At 43.2% G+C, this 22,092-nt stretch overlaps 1 protein-coding gene and 1 non-coding gene across 2 annotated transcripts in view; one reads left to right on the top strand and one right to left on the bottom strand.

The window, feature by feature from the left end:
• Positions 1 to 6: 6 nt before the first annotated feature.
• trnal-cag (transfer RNA leucine (anticodon CAG)) lies at positions 7 to 89 on the bottom strand. The gene has a single exon. It is a non-coding gene; the product is annotated as a tRNA-Leu (tRNA).
• Positions 90 to 747: 658 nt separating this feature from the next.
• The window catches only part of igf2r (insulin-like growth factor 2 receptor), a 45,332-nt gene continuing 23,987 nt past the window's right edge, over positions 748 to 22,092 (top strand). The window contains exons 1-26 of the mRNA XM_062550243.1: positions 748 to 935; positions 1,582 to 1,721; positions 3,061 to 3,185; positions 3,666 to 3,764; positions 5,174 to 5,306; positions 7,729 to 7,840; positions 8,222 to 8,327; positions 8,701 to 8,860; positions 15,085 to 15,271; positions 15,492 to 15,595; positions 15,738 to 15,902; positions 16,230 to 16,388; positions 16,664 to 16,819; positions 16,977 to 17,114; positions 17,287 to 17,437; positions 17,767 to 17,944; positions 18,409 to 18,524; positions 18,871 to 19,012; positions 19,601 to 19,771; positions 19,868 to 19,969; positions 20,080 to 20,181; positions 20,312 to 20,486; positions 20,667 to 20,828; positions 20,999 to 21,142; positions 21,392 to 21,570; positions 21,933 to 22,020. Of these exons, the coding sequence (XP_062406227.1) occupies positions 802 to 935; positions 1,582 to 1,721; positions 3,061 to 3,185; positions 3,666 to 3,764; positions 5,174 to 5,306; positions 7,729 to 7,840; positions 8,222 to 8,327; positions 8,701 to 8,860; positions 15,085 to 15,271; positions 15,492 to 15,595; positions 15,738 to 15,902; positions 16,230 to 16,388; positions 16,664 to 16,819; positions 16,977 to 17,114; positions 17,287 to 17,437; positions 17,767 to 17,944; positions 18,409 to 18,524; positions 18,871 to 19,012; positions 19,601 to 19,771; positions 19,868 to 19,969; positions 20,080 to 20,181; positions 20,312 to 20,486; positions 20,667 to 20,828; positions 20,999 to 21,142; positions 21,392 to 21,570; positions 21,933 to 22,020 (3,628 nt within the window). The 5' untranslated portion in view covers positions 748 to 801. The remainder of the gene's footprint in view (positions 936 to 1,581; positions 1,722 to 3,060; positions 3,186 to 3,665; positions 3,765 to 5,173; positions 5,307 to 7,728; positions 7,841 to 8,221; positions 8,328 to 8,700; positions 8,861 to 15,084; positions 15,272 to 15,491; positions 15,596 to 15,737; positions 15,903 to 16,229; positions 16,389 to 16,663; positions 16,820 to 16,976; positions 17,115 to 17,286; positions 17,438 to 17,766; positions 17,945 to 18,408; positions 18,525 to 18,870; positions 19,013 to 19,600; positions 19,772 to 19,867; positions 19,970 to 20,079; positions 20,182 to 20,311; positions 20,487 to 20,666; positions 20,829 to 20,998; positions 21,143 to 21,391; positions 21,571 to 21,932; positions 22,021 to 22,092) is intronic.

Raw genomic sequence — 22,092 nt, 5'->3', positions numbered from 1 at the left:
AAGTTATGTCAGAAGTGGGATTCGAACCCACGCCTCCAGGGGAGACTGCGACCTGAACGCAGCGCCTTAGACCGCTCGGCCATCCTGACTATACACTATGAAAAAAAATCATTTTTAAAAAAATATTGCCGAAAAATATGTGCGATATTACGCGTGGAAATAACACGCTTTTATGTATGTTGTCTCTAATTTTGCTACTTCATTGTAGTGATGAGTAACTGGAGAAATCTGGCGAGTTTCATACATTTCTCGAGATCACCGTAGCCTACTGTCGGTAGGCCTACGGAAAAAAAAAACTATCGGTTTTACCGAGCTCGACTTGATACAGCCAGCAGCTACACACGGGCATACATCGGAGCTCACGGACATGTCCCAAGTGTAGCTCTTTGGACTAGTCGTCTGACTGCGCCAGCTGGTGGCTAAAAGCAACTCGAGTATAGTAAAAACCGATTTCATTTTTGTTTTTTCCCCTGTTAGGATAGTTATTCAGCAACTTCGAGAAACGGGGATTTATGTGAAGACTCAGTGGACTTCTCATTTAAAGTTGTTAATATTAATAAAATATCGGGCAAGTTTAGAATTTATTAAAAAAAAGAAATACACAAAATTGCTTGTGTGTGAGCGTGAAGTACAACGATGCATGTTCAGTACAGGATGACTCACGTAAGTCGCTTCTACCACGTGACTAGTTTCTATCAAGTGTCATGCACATCATGTGATGCGACTGGTTCCTGCTACAGCTGCCGGAGGAGTTGCTGTATCATGTCGGATACGTCGTAATATTTTGTTCCGGAACAAAACATGGGGTCTTTATATAAAACACATACCGTGGTATCTTGTAAATTATCAAATGCTTTATGCATTTTAACAATTTTGGTATATGTCTCTGTCACGGAGGGATCCAGTGACGGTCTCTCGCTACAAGATCTGTGCAGGTGAGGACTGGTTAGCCCGCGCACTATTTATTAATACCTATGTTTAGTCTGACCTGTAATGTTTAAGGAGTATTAGTTGCCTGGTTATTCTCTGGTTCTCTCAACTTGTATGGTTGAGCTGTGTGTCACTCATTAGCCCCTTTATCAGTTGGCTAATGTGACCATGTCATGAACCGTTTGACGTTAGCTAGCTCTTGAGTGAAGGGTGAACATTATTACATATTACTAACCACTGCTGATCATTTGCTCATCACTATGTTGAGAACCCACCAGGTTGGCTAAATCTTGTAGTTAACAACTGAATAACAAAATCCAAAAATAACGACCTTTACCTAGGTAGCCTGTGTTATGTCAGCATGAGAAGAGAATCTCTGTGCTTGCTTCAACAAACTGGGAACCAAGCTAAGCAAACTTGAGGATTGCGCTTCATAAACTGACACACGATTACTTCCTTCAAGTGGCTATTGTAGGCGCAATAGTTTTGACAAAACGTTATGGGCATAATAGTTGCTCACACGCATCGATGACACGTAGTTTGTTATTCCCTAACGTCCGTCTATGGGCTCACCTAACCTTATCCGCCTGGCAGACGTTTTTGAAAGTCTCGATACTGTTTCTCCCCCCCCCAACCCCCCATCCAATCCAGTTACCAATGGGAGGCCATCGACCAGGACAGCCAGATGAAGTACACAATGAAATTGTGTGATAACTCTCCTGACACAAAATGCGGGAAGGGGGCGGCAGTCTGTGCCCACAGTCTTGCCAGCAAAACGGACACAACAGTGGGTGAGTTCAAGGCAGCCACACCACACGCCACTGAGGATGTGGGTTTTTGAACAGCCTTTTAGGTCGTGGTCTGATGATTTTGTAAGAGTCAAGGTCTGGGTATCTCTTATAATGCATCATTCACTGACGTGGACTACAGTACTTTTGAACTTATAAGATCAAAGAATACACCAATCATGCATATATCATTTAAGTGTCTATGTGGACATACTGTAAAATAACATGTTGACGCCTCTGCTGTCATAATAACGGTCATCATGCTAGACATAAGGTTACAAGACTTAAATGAACGTTGACAATTTCACATGCATGCATGTAAACAGTGTGATATTTAACAGCATGGTTATAAACATGGCCTTTGGCCCCTCTAGAGGATCTGTTAAATGTTGGGACAGGCCTTAGTGTTAGTCAGGTGACAACAGCTAAAATCAGCACGACTCAAAATTGTGGAAGTTGGGAGACTAATGTGGACTCTCACATGATCTATTTATCATGTCATGTCCAGTTGCCCGGGTTTGAGAAGAGGCCTATAAGGTCAGTCAGCTGCTGGGGCACTTGATGATACAACAAACCCTACAAGCAACATGAACTAAATATTGGTGTATAGCAAAAAAATACTGTAATCGCAGGTATTGCTTTGTTAAATGAAGTACTGGAGCTGAAATGTTCACTGTAGTATGTTGTACTGTAGTAGAGATATCATAGTTTGTTAGGACCAACCCAGTGCCTACCTGGACACACCAGAAACTAGGTCACTACAATGAGACTGAATGTTTACTCATGTGAAATAACAATAGGCAAACAATGGACATATTTCATGACTTAAACCATGTTTTGGTGGTTGGGTGGTGTGACTCATGTTGGATGGTGCACAGAATGATATATAATCAAATGTGCTACTATGCATGCAAAGCATTAAACAGACTTTCTGTATTGGTCTAATTGCAGGGTCTGAAACTGTAATAAGGATATGAAATTGCTCTCTCAGTTCAGAAGTACATTAAATGGAGGCATCATATTGCCTCTCTGTATGCTATCTTTGCTTTCTCTTGCTAGATTTAGCTGTCAGGCTGTCTTATTAGTTTTACTCGTTCGTGGTATTGGAGGTCAAATTCTCAGGCAGTGAATTCCCCTGAGCATAAACCTCAATGTTAGCTAGCCTGTCAGGAAGGAGAAAGATACTACAAGATGTTGACCTTTACTCTGTCAATGCGTATGCTTTACTCAAAAGAGTAAAAACAAAAAACAATTTTGGGTAATGGTGACATTTATCTGCATGTCCTTAAATGTTCTAAATGTTTTGTGTGTATGGAACATGTCTCTTGATTTGTCCTGATAGGCGAACTGGGCTTAAGGACCATTTTGCCGAAGACCAAAGTGCTAGATTTCAACAGCACACAGAAGTGTGAGGGTGGCAGCGGTAACATGCAGACCAGCATCTCTTTCCTTTGTGGGAAGACCATGGTAGGTGTCAGAACAGGAAGAGCTGAGTTAGAATGAAACTCTCTGCAGCTGAGCCACTTGGTGAATGGGTGAATGACCTCATGATCAGTAGAGACAGTTGTGTTTGAATAACCAGGTGTTAGATTACTCTTCAGTCAACAAGAGTTCAGTATGTAAAACCGACAACAGTTTCCATTCTTGTGGTAAATTGGTTTCCAAAGGAAGCCGGACGTGTCTTGAGTTATGTTGCACACAGCAAACAATGCATGGTAACTACTTCAAAGCAGCTGTTTTGAACAGTTATCTTGAGCAGTTGCATACAGTCCTGGTGCTGTGCTGTGATAATAAGAGTTGGCAGTGTGGCACAGGCCCACATTTTGACGTTATCGGAAGAAGTATAACCTGCAGCTAAGCAAACAAAACCCTTCTGTGAAACCATTCCTAGTGCTCAGTGCTGTCATATATCCAATTATGCATATTTGCTTTTCTTTCTTGTTATAGGGAACTCCAGAATTGGTCACTGTATCAGAGTGTGTTCATCACTTTGAATGGAGGACTTATGTTGCCTGTGATAAGGACAAGTTCAAGCCCCATAAAGAGGTGAGTTAAACTGATAATTTGTATTTTCAAATAAATGCTATCTACTAACCTGCTGCAAGTCATAAGATTCTGCTGCCTTACATTTGGAGGGTTTTCTATTGAATTGAGGGATTGTTCCTATGGCAAATCTGTAGTTGTTAGGCCTATCTTTGATAAGATGTCATCAGCTTTAAAGGGATATTCCGCCATTTTTGGAAATACGCTCATTTTCCACCTCCCCTCGAGCAAAACAATCGATATTTACCTTGTTCTCGTTCATCCAGCCATTCTGTGAGTCTGGCGATACAACTTTTAGCTTCAGCCTAGCATAGATCATTGAATCGGATTAGACCATTAGCTTCTCGCCTGCTAGCTTCATGTTTAAAAGTGACTAAGATTTCTGGTAATTTTCCCATTTAAAACGTGTCTCCTCTCAAGTTAGAAAGTGCAATAAGACCAACTGAAAATGAAACCTGGCGTTTTTCTAGGCTGATTTGACATGGAACTACACTCTCATCTGGCGTAAGAATCGAGGCAACTTGCAAACGTACCATAGGCGTAGTGATATCGTACGCAGCATCTGAAAATAGTCCCCATAGACAACAAGCAGTAGTAGTGCCAGTAGTGTGCAAGTTGCCTTGATTATTACGCCAGATGAGAGTGTAGTTCCATGTCAAATCAGCCTAGAAAAACGCCAGGTTTCATTTTCAGTTGGTCTTATTGCACTTTCTAACTTGAGAGGAGACACGTTTTAAATGAGAAAATTACCAGAAATCTTAGTCACTTTTAAACATGAAGCTAGCAGGCGAGAAGCTAATGGTCTAATCCGATTCATGATCTATGCTAGGCTGAAGCTAAAAGTTGTATCGCCAGACTCACAGAATGGCTGGATGAACGGGAACAAGGTAAATATCGATTGTTTTGCTCGAGGGGAGGTGGAAAATGAGCGTATTTCCAAAAATGGCGGAATATCCCTTTAAGTATGTGAAATGAGTTGTATTCAATCAATCAAGAGCCAAACAAATTAATTGTTAAGTGATTCCAGTGATTATTTGGATGTATAGTTTGTGTTGGTCACCACAGGCGCTGTCAGTATGTGTGACCAAATGTGTTATAGACCAAACAGAATGTTCTCCAACGCCTGCGAAATGTCAGCCTGACTAAGCCCCCAGGGTTTCGGTTGGGTGATGGGGATGGGCAGTCTGACTAATCTAATCCACAGTTTGGTGTACCACATCATCTCCTACAGTCATTTAGCGATTTCTAAATAATAGTCTAATTCGTTGTCATTTTCTGTCTATGTAGATTTATGTGTCCATTCAACTGTAAGCATCATAGGAAGACCAGCACTGATTGTGTTTGCTTGGATTCTTTTTTATGTAGGCAGTAGTTTGACAAGGAGTGTTTTTGCTTGCTCTGTGTTTATGAAGGTGCCCTGCTATGCATTTGACTCTGATGGAAAGAAACACGACCTGAATCCTCTCATCAAGATCACTGATGGATACCTAGTGGACGACTCGGATGATGAAATAGACTTCAACATTAACATTTGTCGCAGTTTGAGTGAGTTTATTTTTCTGCTGTCATCCTATGTGCTCAGTAGTAATACCAGTGTGTTGAGAAGAAATGCAAGGTCTACAAAGTTTAGTTCTTCCCTGTTATTGCAACCTGAATGATATGTTTTGTGTTAACCAAGTGTTGGGAGGCCAAAATATAGACAAGAAGCCTATAAGAAGAGAGCTTACCATAATCATCTCTGTTGATCTGGTGTACTAGCCCTGTTACATACGTTTCCCCACCCTCTGGAATCATTCATAGTTCCAATAGCCAAAAATAATTGCCCAACTAAAATTAATGAGACCTGGTGGCATAGACTTCAGTGTTCATGAAGTTCTGCGAAAAATGCATGGTGTCTGTGCTCAAGCTAGGGGTCAATCTAGCACCTGACCCATATCAATTTGCTTATAGACATTGCAGGGCAATGGACGATGCCATAGCTAGCATCACCCACCTCACCATCAAACATTTAGAGGATCCCCAAGCCTACGCACGTATTTCATTTGGTGGTTTTAGCTCAGCCTTCAACACACTCCAGCCTCATTTGCTTATTTCAGTGTTGAAGCAGGTTAATGTGACCTTTTTCTCTTTCCAAATGGCACTTCTCCTTTTTAACCAACTGTAGTCAGTGTGTCAGAATCACCACTACAGTATGTTTTTACATTTTCAGATGACACAGCTATCCTTAGCCAACTGCATAAAGACACACATAAATGTACACCAGCCTATGTTTCAGACATAGGAAACGTTGTGCAGTGGTGCGCCACTAATCGTCTCATTTAAAAGTGTCTAAGACTAAGGTCCTGGACCCTTGTTCTGTAGGGGATCACAGTCCTGTTGTCATACATAGCACACATTAATCAGGTCTGCTCATACAAGTACCTAGGAATTCACCTGGATAATACTTTTAGTTGTAAGGTACATGTTGAGAGTCTGCATTCTCAAATACATACAGCAGAGATTATTATTTTTACGTAGACTTGGTCAGGTGTGGGATGCTCGTATTCTTTGGTAACCTCACTGTGCAACTGAAAAACAAGCTCAGCTATCTGATTCACACTGTTATGAAGGTGATGGGAAGGAAGACCAGTCCCTTCAGTCTTTATATGACCAGTCAGTTGTTAGGCAAACTCAGAGGATATTGACTGACCCATCTCATATCCTACACTCAGAATATTAACTTTTGCCCTCATGTAGACCATACACTGTAAACTAGACCACTTTTTTTTTTTTTTTTGATTTGATTTATTTTGGATTAGACAGACAACATAATCCAAAGGATGGCATGTTAAAGTGTGAACACTTATTTCCAACATGGTCCTTGGTGGTTGAGACACATATAAGACATATTACAGAACAAAAGAATAACATATAACACAGAATCATCCAATACTGGGAGAATTCTATAAAATCACAGATCACATAAAATGATTCATCTATATTTAGAAAGCTAATTTACTCTATTCCATAAAAATGACTTCACCTGACGTCTAAAACTCCCTCTGGAGTTTAGAATTTTGAGGGAAAGTGGCAGATTATTCCACAATATGATGCCTGTATAGAAAAAAGCGCTTCTAGCTGCACTGTTAACCCTGGGTACTTTACAAGAACGGACACTGGCCCTAGTATTGTGATTGTGTTGTGTATGGACCATTTCTATGTGAGAGTGTAAATATTTGGGAGCAGAGCCATTTATGACATTAAACATGTGGTTCAGATTTAACTGCTCAACTCTAACATGTACTGGCAGCAGCCCTACCGTTTTAAAAGCATCTCTACCAATATGAGTCCTGGGGGGTGCGTTTAGTAGGTAACGGATAACATTATTTTGCATCACTTGCAGTCTGTTTTTAAGTTTAACTGATAACCCACAGTACCAGGCAGAACAAGCATAATCGAAATGACATTGAATCAGTGATACAACCAGTAATTTCTTGATAGAGAAATCTAGATGTCTTGTCTTGCGATACAAAAATTTCAATTTACCAGCACACTTGGATAATATTTTGTCGGCAACAGATGAACAGGTTAATGACTGCTCTAATGTTAGCCCCACTTTAAAAAGTCAATTTGTGCTACCTCCGTCAAACTTTTAAAATGAGGCTGTCTGAGGCTGTCATTATGCAATGGCTCTATGGTGTTTACATACATCATCATATGTCGTCTCAAAGAGCCGTACTGCATGTCTGAATGTCGTCTGGGTGACCTAACAGAGTTCAAAGTAGAAGCAGCGACTCAGACTTTGAAAGTACATTGATGGTCTTTTCAAGAGATTAAGAGTTTTGGAAGGAAGGGCATAGGCTTGTATATTCTGCCATCATGTCTCATCCGGTCCCCTGGTCACTATCTAAGCTTGTATCGTTCCATGCTTCTCACTGCTAAACTGAGGGTCACTCAGGATTTGTTTGCGTATGTCTCCTTTCTTCAGACGGTCCACAGGCTCAATGTCCGGAGGGCTCAGCTGCCTGTTTGACTACCAAAGGAGCCTCCTATAACATGGGCATCCCCTCCAAGCAGCTGGAGCTGCTGTCCAATGACAGGTACTGTACCACCACTGTGGAGCTCTTGGCTCCCATGAGAGTGTGCACGCTGGATGATACTGATACTGAATCGCCTGCCTCTCTGTCTGCAATGTCACATAAGTTGTCTATCTAGCATTATATTTGTGTGTGTTGTATTCATCTAAATGTGTACTATCAGACCTGGTTCCTTACTGATATGTTTGTGTCCATATTTACACTGAATGTCCACTACTGGTCATTCTACATATTTTCCACATGTCCACTTAGTGGGATTGTTTTGGTTTGGTGGAACAAATTAAACTTTTTTAAGTGTGCAAAGAGTGTACTCATTGTTTATTCTTCAGAGTTAGCAGTCTGTTCATCTGCCTCTTGATTTATCGATCTTACTGTTGCTTTCAGATTGAAGCTGAGATATGAAGGACCCACTGACAAGATCCCGGAGTTCTGTGACGGACACAAGCCTGCTGTCACCATCACTTTCATCTGTCCATCAGGAAGGCAGGAGGTAATTGCATTATGCATTTGGTTTCATGTACAAATCTCTAATTGTTGTAAAAAGATACATTTCATGATAACACTCTTTTCTGGCTGCTGAACATATTTACAGTATAAATAAATGTAGCTAGAAATGAGTTTGTAAAATACTACTTGTACAGATGATCATTTGTTCTCTGGACTTCAGGATCAGGAAGGTACATGTAGATCAGATCAGCCTGAAGATCTGTAAGGGTCTCACGGTACAGGCATCTGTTAGACAAACAGTAGTCGTGGGAGCAATGGCTTGTACAGTACAAGGAGTTGCGTAGTTGTGTAATGTGTGTTTCTTAATCATTGTTGTTTCCCTTCTCTCATTTGATTGTGTGTGCTTGCTCCTCCAGGGCAGTGTTCCGAAGATGACTGCCAAAACCAACTGCCGCTACGAGATTGAGTGGGTGACTGAGTATGCCTGCCACAGGGACTACCTGGAGAGCCATTCTTGCAAACTGACCAGTGAACAGCACGACATCTCCATCGACCTCACCCACCTCACCCTTAACCGTGAGTCCTACTGACCACCGCCAGTCAGCATTGCTAATCAACCAACCAGTCAGCTAGCCAAGATTGCAAAACCATCACCAGAATGAGCACACACACTTTAGCAGGCTGATGATGTAAAGCAGTGGTTCCCAACCTGGGGTCCGCAGACCCCATTAGGGCCAGTCAGGGATTGCAAGGGGTCCGTAGAATGTTGCCTGGGCTGAGGTTGTGAGGTTACCAAAATTCTGTTTGCACACATTAAATGTATAAAATCCCAATAGCACACCCAATTGGATAATCAAAGCTCTGCGTTATCCAAATTTTTGTTCCAGGTTTAAATTCATGTAGGCAAGGCAATTTTATTTGTATAGCGCATTTCTTACACCAGGCCGTTCAATGTGCTTTACAGAAAATTGAAAGAACAGTACAACTATATAGTAATGTACAGTAGTAATGTAGCTATTTATTACCTCTGACCTCTGAACTTCCATAAGCAACCTTCAAGTCCGGCTAGGCTAGGTATTGGTAATTCATCCCTGGACCCAAATTGTTGTCTTGTGTGTGTATGCGCATAGGAGGTCGTGTAGGGGGCCTTGTAGGAAAAAAGTTTGGGAAACACTGATGTAAACTTAAAGTCATGTTGATGATGGTGGGAGTTATACATTTGGAATACAGTGGGTACGGGTTGAGAATGCACCTTCTCCCGCGGGACTCCCGAAGAGATCCCGCAGTGCGTCAAGCCGATTTTTTTCGAGGCTAAGGCAATGTACCCAAACAACCACCAGGTGGCAGAAAGTTTCAACTGCATTTAATGATGAAGACCGCATATCCGTCAATAGTCGACTCCTTAATCTCACTGAATCATTAAAATGAAGGTGATGACTGGCGAAATTATTCAAACGACACTTCAATGAACCATTGTTGAAATGAATGAAAATGGTTATAGAAATCGCCTACAGCCAGCGTTATAAGAAATATATAAGTAATAGTTAAAGTCTTCTTCCGTATTAAACAGATAGCCTACGGGACGCTCTTTGTTCCGTAGGCTATTTTAAGGAACTACTCAATGCACACACACTGGGTAAACTGGCGCGCTACAAACATTAAAATGTCAAATCATATTTATTTCTCTTTGTCGCCATGATATTGGGGGAAACGCGGAGAGGCGAGATGGTCAGTCCTCGTATTTGTTCTTCGCGTTTCGTTATAAGAAATATATAAGTAATAGTTAAAGTCTTCTTCTGTATTAAACAGATAGCCTACGGGACGCTCTTTGTTCCGTATTTTAAGGAACTGCTCAATTCACACACACTGGGTAAACTGGCGCGCTACAAACATTAAAATGTCAAATCATATTTATTTCTCTTTGTCGCCATGATATTGGGGGAAACGCGGAGAGGCGAGATGGTCAGTCCTCGTATTTTTTCTTCGCGTTTCGTTATAAGAAATATATAAGTAATAGTTAAAGTCTTCTTCTGTATTAAACAGATAGCCTACGGGACGCTCTTTGTTCCGTATTTTAAGGAACTACTCAATGCACACACACTGGGTAAACTGGCGCGCTACAAACATTAAAATGTCAAATCATATGTATTTCTCTTTGTCGCCATGATATTGGGGGAAACGTGGAGAGGCGAGATGGTCAGTCCTCGTATTTTTTCTTCGCGTTTCGTTATAAGAAATATATAAGTAATAGTTAAAGTCTTCTTCTGTATTGAACAGATAGCCTACGGGACGCTCTTTGTTCCGTATTTTAAGGAACTACTCAATGCACACACACTGGGTAAACTGGCGCGCTACAAACATTAAAATGTCAAATCATATTTATTTCTTTGTCGCCATGGTAGGCCTATTGGGGGAAACGCGGAGAGGCGAGATGGTCAGTCCTCGTATTTTTTCTTCGCGTTTCGTCATAAGAATATATAAGTAATAGTTAAAGTCTTCTTCTGTATTCTCTGCCACATTCGACAACAGCATTCAAGTTCCTTCTCAGCACGATGACGTGACTTTGCTTGCTGTTGGCCCAGATTAGAACAACATGCTCGAATTCACCAACAGAGTCGCGGCAACGTTGGTAGATACCAGTGATGCGCGGGTACGTGTCTGAACGCCCCGCCCCGCCCCGCCGTTTACAACTAACCCGACCACAACTCGGACCGCAAAAAAAAAATATTGAAATACAGGACCCGACCCGCTTATTGTAAAAAGTAGCCTAGTCTAACTTAGTCGTAGCGTCATTGAGCTATGCAAAATTGGTATCTCATATGCATGTAAAACAATAATATAGCCTATATTGCCTAATTATATATAGCCTATAATTGCTCAGAATTTGGGAAACATGCATTTAGTCTACCTTTTTTTTGTTCCGTGTCAGCATTCATCCAAAAATGTGGCTGTTTGACTCAACATTGAACATAATTAGCCTAGGATTTTCCTATACAAATTCTGTTTCAGCCGTTCCTCACATGAATGCCTTGAAGCTCTCCCAAGCATGAAATGCAGGCATAGAATATTATTAAGAAACTCTTTATTAACGTCTTCATCAATGGACCAAAAGTCCATTGCTCCGCGATTATAAATTGCAGCGAGATGAAACCTTTATTGCACGACGTGGGGAAGGGCAGACGTGGGGCTTTCCAACGAGCCACTAGGCCTATAAGTTGCGCAAGGACGCACATATTGCATGCTCATACCAATTGTAGGCTATATGCCTTGATTACATTAAATTAAGAAATATTTCCTGATTTGGGAAACTTTTAGTTTATTTTTCTTTCCATAATACCATTCGATCTTGCTGGAAATTATCAGACTTGAGAAACACGCATTGCATCGGCAACTTCGCTGCTCAGTAGACGATTCTGCCACTTTCTGTAGAGGCCAGCAGTTCGAGATAAAAGCTGCAGATCATAGACAGAGAAAGCATATGCTCTGAGAACAGAACACAACTGCATGTCAAGTGTAGCCGAGGGTCTGTCTACGCAGAAACAACAAGTGCATTTCTACATGTTCGTGACAAAATGTGGGGGATAGAATCGCGTTTCAGTGGGAATGCTGCAACTTATGTCTTTTTCTTCTAAAGACAATTATGTAGGCTACGATATAAATGACAATTTATTTTTTTTACCGACCCGACCAAACATGACCCGCATATCATTAAAAATATTTTTTCTTGACCCATAACCGCGGTCGCCCGCTCGATTTGGATCAGCCCGCGCATCACTGGTAGATACGGATGCCTGCTCTTCAGAGCCATCACCACAAAGGAGCACTAGAGTCTGGTGCAAAACCACCAACTGGGATGGATCGAAGGGCAAGCAAGCACTGCCACACAACGTCAAGACCTTTGTCAACACTAAGCAGAAAGTTTCCTACGATGGGGAGAAGTGGCCGCAAGGACTGCATCGATAAGATCAACGAATGCCTTCGCAAGCCCCGAAACCCTGGCGATACATTTTCTTTCCTTTAATTCAATAAAACATTGTTTATCTGAAGAACTTTTCCGAGGTTGTCTTGTCTACCAAATCCTAAACTTAAATAGAGTAAACATTTTATCTTATGAAAAAACTCTTAGGGGGAACAGTTAGGCAGCCCTTCCTCCATTATCGTAGTAGGACTATAGGCAATTTATTAGAGGGGTCAAAAAAAACTAATAAAGTAGGCTAGACTAAATGTGTCACTTTAGTGATTGGCTCTTTCAAATGCAAATTAGGTGGATGGGCTTTTGAATGGGCCTGCTGCAGGTGAGAGGACAAATCCTACGAATTTATTGTTTTTAGAAAGTGCCATTATCATTGCCATATTCTCTTAAAACATAGGCTATATATTTGAAAACGAGTTGATTAAAGGCTTCTAATGGTGTCTCTAAAAGCAGAGATTGAGATGTGTGTTTGGAACAGTTTTTCAAATCCCCCGGGGGTATTTAGACTCCAGGGTGTTAAGCACTCATTCACAACTGTCCCATCGCTAAATGCTCTCTTGTGTTGCGTGATCACACAAGTATACCTGTCGTAGTGTGCTTTTAATTTGATATGCCTAATTATTATCTCCGCCAAGGATATAGGATGAACAAAGTCTATGGATTTGCTATCCAGTAGCCTAATAATTAGGCTATGTGCCACGTCCGATTTCGCAAGTGGTGTAGTAGGCTACATTTAAAAACAGACAGCCGCCTGTGAGATCCATTTCATGAAGAGCATTATTGTCTTGTGCGATCATTCCCCCTCCCCCACACTCGTCTAACCAGTTCACTAGGCTACATTATAGCCTATAGCCTATGCGGCACTGAGGACGACACTTGAGCCCGACACTATGTCAATGTAAAAATGTGTGTGAGTGCGCGCTGAACCACGAATTAACATATTAACTTTTCTTTTCAGCAGACATGGCAAACATAAAAAGAATCTCAAAACAGGCAATCTTTCATTTCTTTAAATAAATCGATTCATTTTGTTTTGACGGGTTCCGGAGAGGTTCTTCGCCTGGGTTTCGAACCCCGGTCGCTGGCGTACGATACCTATGCTTCAACCACATGCGCCACAACTGGATGTGAATTTCGAGAGGCTTTATTCGGCATATGTACTTGAACGTCGCCGTAGCCTACTTGAACGTCGCCGGTTAAAAGGAACAAGCCTCCGTTTTAAAATAGCTTAGGCCTACACATTTCTAAGTATTCCTAGCATGTAAATGTTGCCAAAATGTCCATCTTGTCCATCTCTTTCGTCTTCGCCTTGACGTTGACAATAATAGCCTATTCACGGAAATGCGGTCTTGTAACCGTAGCCTAATGAATTCATGAATTAATCTAAGGTTGCCTTTCGAGTAGGCCTAGCCTATTTCAGGTTGAATTGAAGGCTATTTCCTTCTGATAGGCCTATAGGTTTCTAAAACCATTTTCATTCATTTCAACAATGGTTTATTGAAACGTCGTTTGATTAATTTCGCCAGTCATCACTTTCATTTTAAGGATATAGGATGAACAAAGTCTATGGATTTGCTATCCAGTAGCCTAATAATTAGGCTATGTGCCACGTCCGATTTCGCAAGTGGTGTAGTAGGCTACATTTAAAAACAGACAGCCGCCTGTGAGATCCATTTCATGAAGAGCATTATTGTCTTGTGCGATCATTCCCCCTCCCCCACACTCGTCTAACCAGGTCACTACATTATAGCCTATATGCGGCACTGAGGACGACACGACACTTGAGCCCGACACTATGTCAATGTAAAAATGTGTGTGAGTGCGCGCTGAACCACGAATTAACATATTAACTTTTCTTTTCAGCAGACATCGCAAACATAAAAAGAATCTCAAAACAGGAAGTCTTTCGTTTCTTTTAATAAAAAAATGCATTTTCTTTTGATGGGTTCCGGAGAGGTTCTTCGACTAGGTTTCGAACCCCGGTCGCTGGCATACGATAGCCTACCTATGCAACAACCACTTGCGCCACAGCTGGATGTGAATTTCAATAGGCTTTATTCGGGAAATGTACTTGAAACGTCGCCGGTTAAAATGAACAAGCCTCCGTTTTAAAATAGCTTACACATTTCTAAGTATTCCTAGCATGTAAATGTTGCCAAAATGTCCATCTTGTCCATCTCTTTCGTCTTCGCCTTGACGTTGACAATAATAGGCCTAGCCTATTCACGGAAATGCGGTCTTGTAACCGTAATGAATTCATGAATTAATCTAAGGTTGCCTTTCGAGTAGCCTATTTCAGGTTGAATTGAAGGAAATAGTCCTTCTGATAGGCCTATAGGTTTCTAAAACCATTTTCATTCATTTCAACAATGGTTTATTGAAACGTCGTTTGATTAATTTCGCCAATCACTTTCATTTTAATGATTAAATGAGACGGATATGCGGAGCATTTCTCTCCCTCTCCGTTGACCAAAACGTTGCTCTGGCATCTCTGCTGGACTGACTGAGTTATAGGCTACGTCGAGTGAGAGAGCTGTGAGGTAGGCTGTAAACATTCGAAAACTCGGGCGGTCTATGTTGCCCCCTTGCGGTTGCAGTTTCCCGATGCTTCGGGAGTCCCGATGTGCGGGAATGAAAGGAGCATTCTCAACCCGTACCATCTGTATCTTCTAGCTTAAGAATGTTTTCTCTGTCTTCTGTAACTATAGTGTTTCTTAGAATCCTTACTAGAACGCGTTACCCACCCATGGTGTGCAGTCACCCACCCAATGAAATGTTAGGAGCACAGATTTGGAGTTCATGTTAACATGCCATTTCTCCTGGACAGAGGGGGATGATCCGTACCACACTAAGAGCAGCGAGGGCAGAGATGGCTACATCTACTACCTGAATGTGTGTGGGGAGATCAGCCATGGGATCTGTACGGACGACACGGGCTACATTTCTGCCTGCCAGGTGAAGGAGAAGGCAGACATGAAGAAGGTCACTGGGAGATACCAAAACCAAACCCTCAGGTGGTCCTTTCTCTCCTCATGGTATTTTAATACAGGCTCTACCTGAAGGCCGTGTGAGAGGTTTTTCTCAACCTCTCTGTTACTGATCATTGCATTTACTAAAGCCATTGCCGTGGTTGATACAGCTGTTATTGTTAAAGTCATGGCTGTTGCAGCTATCCACAACAGTTTTGTGAAATTACAAAGTGTGTGTGTGCGTGTGCGTGTATATGTACTGTAGATACTCAGATGGCGACCTCACGTTAACCTACCAGGGAGGCAGCAGGTGTAGCTCTGGCTTTCAGAGAATGACCATCATCAACTTTGAGTGCAATGAAACCGCAGGTGCGTTTATTTTTCTATTTCTTTCTGCTGAGCAGATCAAAAAATGTCTGCATTCTAACAGATCCCTTGCGGATAGACAATCTTTTGGTCTGTATGTTGTCAGAATGAATTTGATTGATGGCAAGTTGTTGCCCCTTTATAGAAAATGATGGCAAAGGCTTCCCGGTGTTCACTGGAGAGACTGACTGCACATATTACTTTGAGTGGTACACGGCTTATGCCTGCGTCAAGGAGAAAGAAGACCTGCTTTGCCGCGTCACATCGGGCAAGAAGCGATATGACCTCTCTCCCCTCACTCGATTCCCTGGTAAGGCTATTAGAAGAAGAAATTGTGTGTTTTGTGTTTACATGTTGCAATGCTTGTTTCAATGGCATTTTGCGAGTGTCCTAGTTTGTGGGAATAGATCATTAGACCTACAGTATGCTTTTGGCAAGGCAACTTTAATTTATGTAGCACATTTGTACAACAGGGCAACCCAGTATGCTTCACAAAGATGAAAAACAATAAAACCACAGAAATATAAAACTAAGCAGCAGAAAGAAAGAAGAAGTAGACAAAGAAGTAGGAAATAGAATGTGTAAAAATACATGCATAAACTGTGTGATTAAAACCCCCTGTTTATATATGAAATAGGCCTTCCAGAATCAGAATCTCTTCAGAACTGGGAGGCAGTGGACGCCAGTGCTGCGGAGTCTGACCAGAAGCGCTTTTACCTCAACATGTGTCACAAAGTCCTCCAGCAGGGGGAGCAGGCAGGCTGTCCAGATGAAGCCGCCATCTGTGCCGTCGTCGGTGAGCGCACCTTACAATCTGAACAGGAAAGGCAAAGCACTTTTAGTGATGGAATTGCACTGATATAAGCAGCGATCCCACGGGTCATGGAGTTTCGGGATTATTATCGTGGAATTTTAGAAAGTCTGTTGGAGACAGATATGGAAAGTTGGGGAAGTGAATCATGTCTGGGGAAAAGCCATGGAATATCGGGGAATTTTGTTGTGTCAGTTTAAAATGTTCTTGCCAAAATGCATTAATACAAATATGACCAAAGAGTACTGATTTGTCCTTAGGCAAAGATGGCAAAGATCGCAAACCAAAAAGCCTAGGCAGCTTCTTGTCTGCACCTCAGATGGATGGCAACAGCATTCGCCTCATCTACACGGACGGAGATGTCTGCAGGAAGAACATCAAGACGAGGACCATCATCTCCCTGAAATGCAAGCCAGGTTCAAGTTCATCTTAACTTCATACCAGATTAATTCTCAATCATTTATGGCCGTCTAAGCATTGTTATGATAAGACTGTAGTAAGCATGGTGTAGTTGTACCTGTTAGAAGGTCTAGACGTTTATGTGGCTGTTGTGGTGGTGGTGTGTGTCCGTAGGAGATCTGGAGAGCGCCCCCGTCGTGCGGAGTGTGTCGAGCGACGAGTGCATTTATGAGCTGGAGTGGCACACCGCAGCGGCCTGCGTCCTCTCCAAGACTGAGGGAGAAGACTGCAAGGTGTCCGACCAGCAAGCAGGTCAGCTCTTGCCACGTGAAGCGCCAAACAATAGCTCAGAATATCTCGTACATAATTCAAATTACTCAACAAATATGTCATTTTTCGGCTTTAACAAATTGAACGATTTTTTAGTACTCTTGGCCATGATGGCTGGTTTGACTGTCTTCTGTCCTTTCTCCATCTCACTCAGGCTTCTCGTTTGATTTAACACCTCTGCGCAAGGCCAAGACAGACCATTACACCGTGACCGGGGAGCCGTATAATTACCTCGTCAATGTATGTGAGGAGGTCACTGATGGCAAGTGTCCCCCCAAGTCAGGGGCCTGTCAGTTGGATAAAAGGTAACGCCACTTTTAGGCTGTACATGTTCCTCATTTTCATGAAGCTGTCCATTCTGCTGCAATGCTATGGTGCAATGTCTGACCAGATCTAATGTAGGTCACCAGCATTTTCACAACACACAGGTCTCATTGCATATCACTCAATTGATTGGCTCAGTTCAGAGTCATCAGTGATAACTGCAAAAGATGTGTGTGTTTGTGCGTGTATGTGTACGTGCGTGCGTGTATTGGCGTGAATGCATGTGCGGGTGTGTGTGAGTGCACGCACTCAGCTGAAAGTGGACTACTGCCAATACTTGTGATCTCACGCCTCTGACGTTTGTTTACAGCGATAAAAACGGCTGGAGTCTGGGCGAGTTCAACAGCAAGCTGTCCTACTATGACGGCATGATCCAGCTCGTGTACAAGAACGGCTCCAAGTACAACAACCAGCAGCACACCAGTCGCTCCACGCTCATCTCCTTCCTGTGTGACCGGCAGGCAGGCACGGGCAAGCCAGAGTTCCAGGTAAACCATCTGATGCATGACCTACTGGCAGTTCACACTAACCTCCCACATAGACTTCCTCATAAAACCCTCTCATCACAGGAAGACCACACACATTACCACACTATCATTGTTTGCTATCACTAATTACTATTCTATGAGCACTTTTTCTCTTCAACATGTGACGATTCTTTCCACATTTCAGCTGAAATGTGACACATTTCTGCCAACAAAATACAGATCACAGTGGTTGCCTAATGCTTTAGCCTTTAGTTTTTCTTTAGCAGATCAGTTAAGTAAGACCAGATGCTGTTGCCGTAGCAAACACACTGGCTCATGAAAATATTCAATGTGACATTTGCAAGTTTGAGGACAAAACATAATATTCTGAAGGACAGGTGTCCTTTTGAAAGTTTAGACATTTAGAAAGGTTAGTTGCTTCTGTGTACAGCTTTCTCATGGTCAGCATCTTTTGACCTTAACAGGCGGAGGACGAGTTCACCTACAACTTCAGGTGGTACACTTCCCTGGCATGCCCAGAGAGGCCTGGGGAGTGTCTGGTAACAGACCCAATCACCTTCAAGCAGTATGACTTGTCCAGGTAAGCCTCTCAGCCACTGTTCTTTACTGACAAGCACTCAAATTGGGAAGGAAAACAAAATGTGTTACAACATAGAAAGGCTGACTATTGTTCACACATTGTGACTTGGAACATGTGCTCCAGAATAGTTGAATGCTTGCCTTGATTCATAAATCACTCTGCTATTTATTGCAGTTTTTTTACTGAGCTAAGCAGGCCTCTGAAAATAAATGTGCTACCCTGCACATGTTGAATCGTAGTACAGTAATTCACACACTTGAAATCTTCTTCAGCTTTACAGCTGTAGAGTCTGCAGAGTTCTCTATTGGTTGACCTCTGACCCTAGCTTGTTCTCTCTTTCCCACAGTCTGTCCAGGGCTGGCAGGAACTGGCAGGTCACGGATCTGGGCATGAACCACAGGAAGTACTACATCAACGTGTGCCGTCCACTACGAGGCGTGCCAGGCTGTGACCGGGCCGCTTCTGTCTGTGAGATGTCCACCAAGGAGGTCAGTCACCCTTCCCCACCCCAACACTCACTCAAATAAAAACCAGGGTTCTCACAGGTTTTGTCATTTCTGGAACATCATGGTATTTTGATCATGTCTATTCCATACATGGAAAGCCAGGGAATTTGTATCATACTGTCTATGGAGCTAAGTCATGGAATGTCAGAGAATGTATTTTTGTGGCAGTTTAAAATGAACTTGCCGAAAGGCCTAATTCAAATATGTTTCCACGCAAAATTGCTGTATAGCCTGGTTATTAGCTTTACTGCTTGCTTGAGAGGTTGTGGTTAGTCCAACTTTGTTTATTCAATGACTATTTATTCGTCTTCCATTCTAAAAAAAGAGATTCGCAGCTGCTCTGAAATCTTTGGTTAGTATTTTGTACTGTTCATGATATTTTGTGGAAAGTCAGTTGTCGGGGAAGGTCATGGAATTTTACTTGGGAACCGTGAAAAACAGTCGAGTAGAGTTTAAAGGATAAGATATTGCCCACTGTGTGTGTGTGCGTGTGTGTGTATATAATTATATATGCTATATATAATTTTTATGATTGTTTTGGGGTTTTTTTCTCCCTCTTTCTCCCCTTAGGAGCCTGAGAAAGTATCTATCAGCAATATGGGTGTTGCCAAGAAAGGCCCGATCATCCAAGAGACGGGCCACCTGCTTCTGGAGTACACCGATGGCTCTATGTGCGAATCAGACGGCTTGAAAACCACGTACAGCACCCGCATCCGCCTGGTCTGTGACCGGGGGTCCCTGGTGAGGAGCACGGCCGCAACATTTAACGAGCCGCTCCGTAATGCTCGGCCGCTGCTCACGCCTCACTGATTGGATTCTCGTTTTGTTTTTGTGCAGTCCTCGGGCCCCCGCTTCCTCTTCATCAAGAACTGCACAGCTAACTTCATCTGGCACACCACAGCAGCCTGTGCCATTGAGAGTGCCAAAGACTCAAACCAGGTGACTCAACCGTCAGTGCTCTTATGTCTTCTCACAGTGTTGTGTCTCCTCTCACCCTGTCGGGGCAATGTTGTGCTGTGCTCACTTATTGTGTGTTTTGTGTTTGGCAGACATGTACCATCACAGACCCAACCACAGGCTTTGAATTTGACCTGAATCCTCTGGCCACTAAAACGGGTTACAAAGCAAGCGGCCTTGGTAGAAGTTTCGCGGTAAGACGCATAGAGCCTCTTCTCAATCACAGATGTCACTACTACTTTATCTACTTTCCTGTCGTTCCATTTTCCCTGTGAAAAAAGGTGTGTGCGTCGGGTGCTGATCTTGTGTCCGTTGTCCCCTCAGCTGAATATCTGCGGTGCGGCCCCTGACTGCGCGACTGACGAAGGCACTGCGGCGGCTGGCTGTGAGCTGGAGGACGGCAAGCCGCTGGGACAGGTGGGCGCCGAGAGGTCGCTGGTGCTCTCCACCGAGGGCCAACTCAAACTCACCTACAAAGGACATTTCGATGAAAGCACAGGTGAGGTGAACACAGGTCTTTACCTGGATATACAGTAGATGCTTTGAATATTTTTGCGATGTTTTGAAAGCTGGCAGCAGCAAATCTCATGGTCAACTGAATCCAATACAACCACAATTTGACCTTGTTGGTCCCTGTTCTGAAGTGCTCTTGTGTCCCTCTGCTCTGTTTGGCCTGCAGGCATCAGCAACACCTTCACCATTAGTTTAGTGTGTGATACGGACTCCCCGGGCGTCCTGAAGTTAGCCAAGGTGGAGATGGGCAAGGGCGCCCACGATGTGTTCTTTGAGTTCGCCACCCCTCTGGCCTGCGCCCCCTCCACGGTGGACTGCCAGGTCATCGGTGAGCTCCCCCACATTGCCCACTCACACACTGCTCCCCCACACTGCCCGCTCACACACACTGCCCACTCCCCCACACTGCCCGCTCACACACACTCTTCCTCAGATGGTCCAGGGTGGTCGTGTCTGACAAAGTTTCCCGTGTCTGACCGCTCTCTTTGTTCCTCCCAGATTCCCATGGAAACGAGTATGACCTGAGTGACCTGAGCCAGGACAACACGCCGTACAAGGCCATTGACACCTCTCAGCAGGCCAAGTCTCAGAAGTTCTTCCTCAGCGTGTGCAAACCTCTCCCTCGTGTGGAGGGCTGCCCTGGTGAGAAAGACCTTCTCTAGTGATCTCCGTTGAAAATACACTAGCGTGCAAACCACTGCACTGTTACCCAGATAGTTCCGATACCACAAGTGTACTGAAATGTTTTGCTGATGGATTCTAATGGAGTTATGGTGTTCTCATCTATGGCTGTAGTCATGTATAGTCTGTGGTAGTTTGAGTCTTCAAGCAGAAGAAAAGGTTCCTTGTGTGATCATCCCCTCTGACTGCTGCTGCTGCTGTGGTTGGCAGGTGGAGTGTTGGGTGCGTGTGCCATCGTTGACGGCCGCGGGCTGAATCTGGGATACGTGCAGTCCAGCCCTGAGCCAGCGTCCGACGGCACAGTCAGCATCGTCTACCGGGGGGGAGACCCCTGTGGCAACGAGGGACGCTTCTCCACACGCATCATCTTCATCTGTGACGACAGCCTCGTGAGTGCACAGATAAACCACACAGACACACACAGCACTGATCACGCCATGAGACTGAGCATATCAAGCCCAGAGATTGAAAGGTTTAGATGGATAGAGCTAAAACCATAGATACCTTCTCAAGTGTACCATAAGATATGTTGTTATTGTTTTTTTCTAGATAAAAAAAAATGTGTCCTTCAGATAAAGAGCATATATGATTCTTCCCTTTTTAATGGCCTTCCTATGACTTCAGCACTTGGTTGGTTTTAGGTAACTGATTATGTATTGTGTAAAAAGTGTTAATTCAGCAAGATGCCAGCAGGAGGCAGAATTTTCATACTAACACTGGATTTGTTTTCATTTTCTCTCCACGCCTATAGGGTTTACCGATGTTTGAACGCCAGGACGGCTGTGAATATGTCTTCATCTGGAGAACATCCGAGGCTTGTCCTGTCCAGAGAGTACAGGGTATGACACCACCACCATCGTTTTAACAAACATTTCTTATCACCGCATCTCAGGCCAGGCGTAGCAGCCAGA

This window comes from Sardina pilchardus, chromosome 12 (genome assembly GCF_963854185.1).
Source record: "Sardina pilchardus chromosome 12, fSarPil1.1, whole genome shotgun sequence".
In the NCBI taxonomy this organism is placed as follows: Eukaryota; Metazoa; Chordata; class Actinopteri; order Clupeiformes; family Clupeidae; genus Sardina; species Sardina pilchardus.
This window is presented reverse-complemented; position numbering and strand designations above follow the sequence as displayed.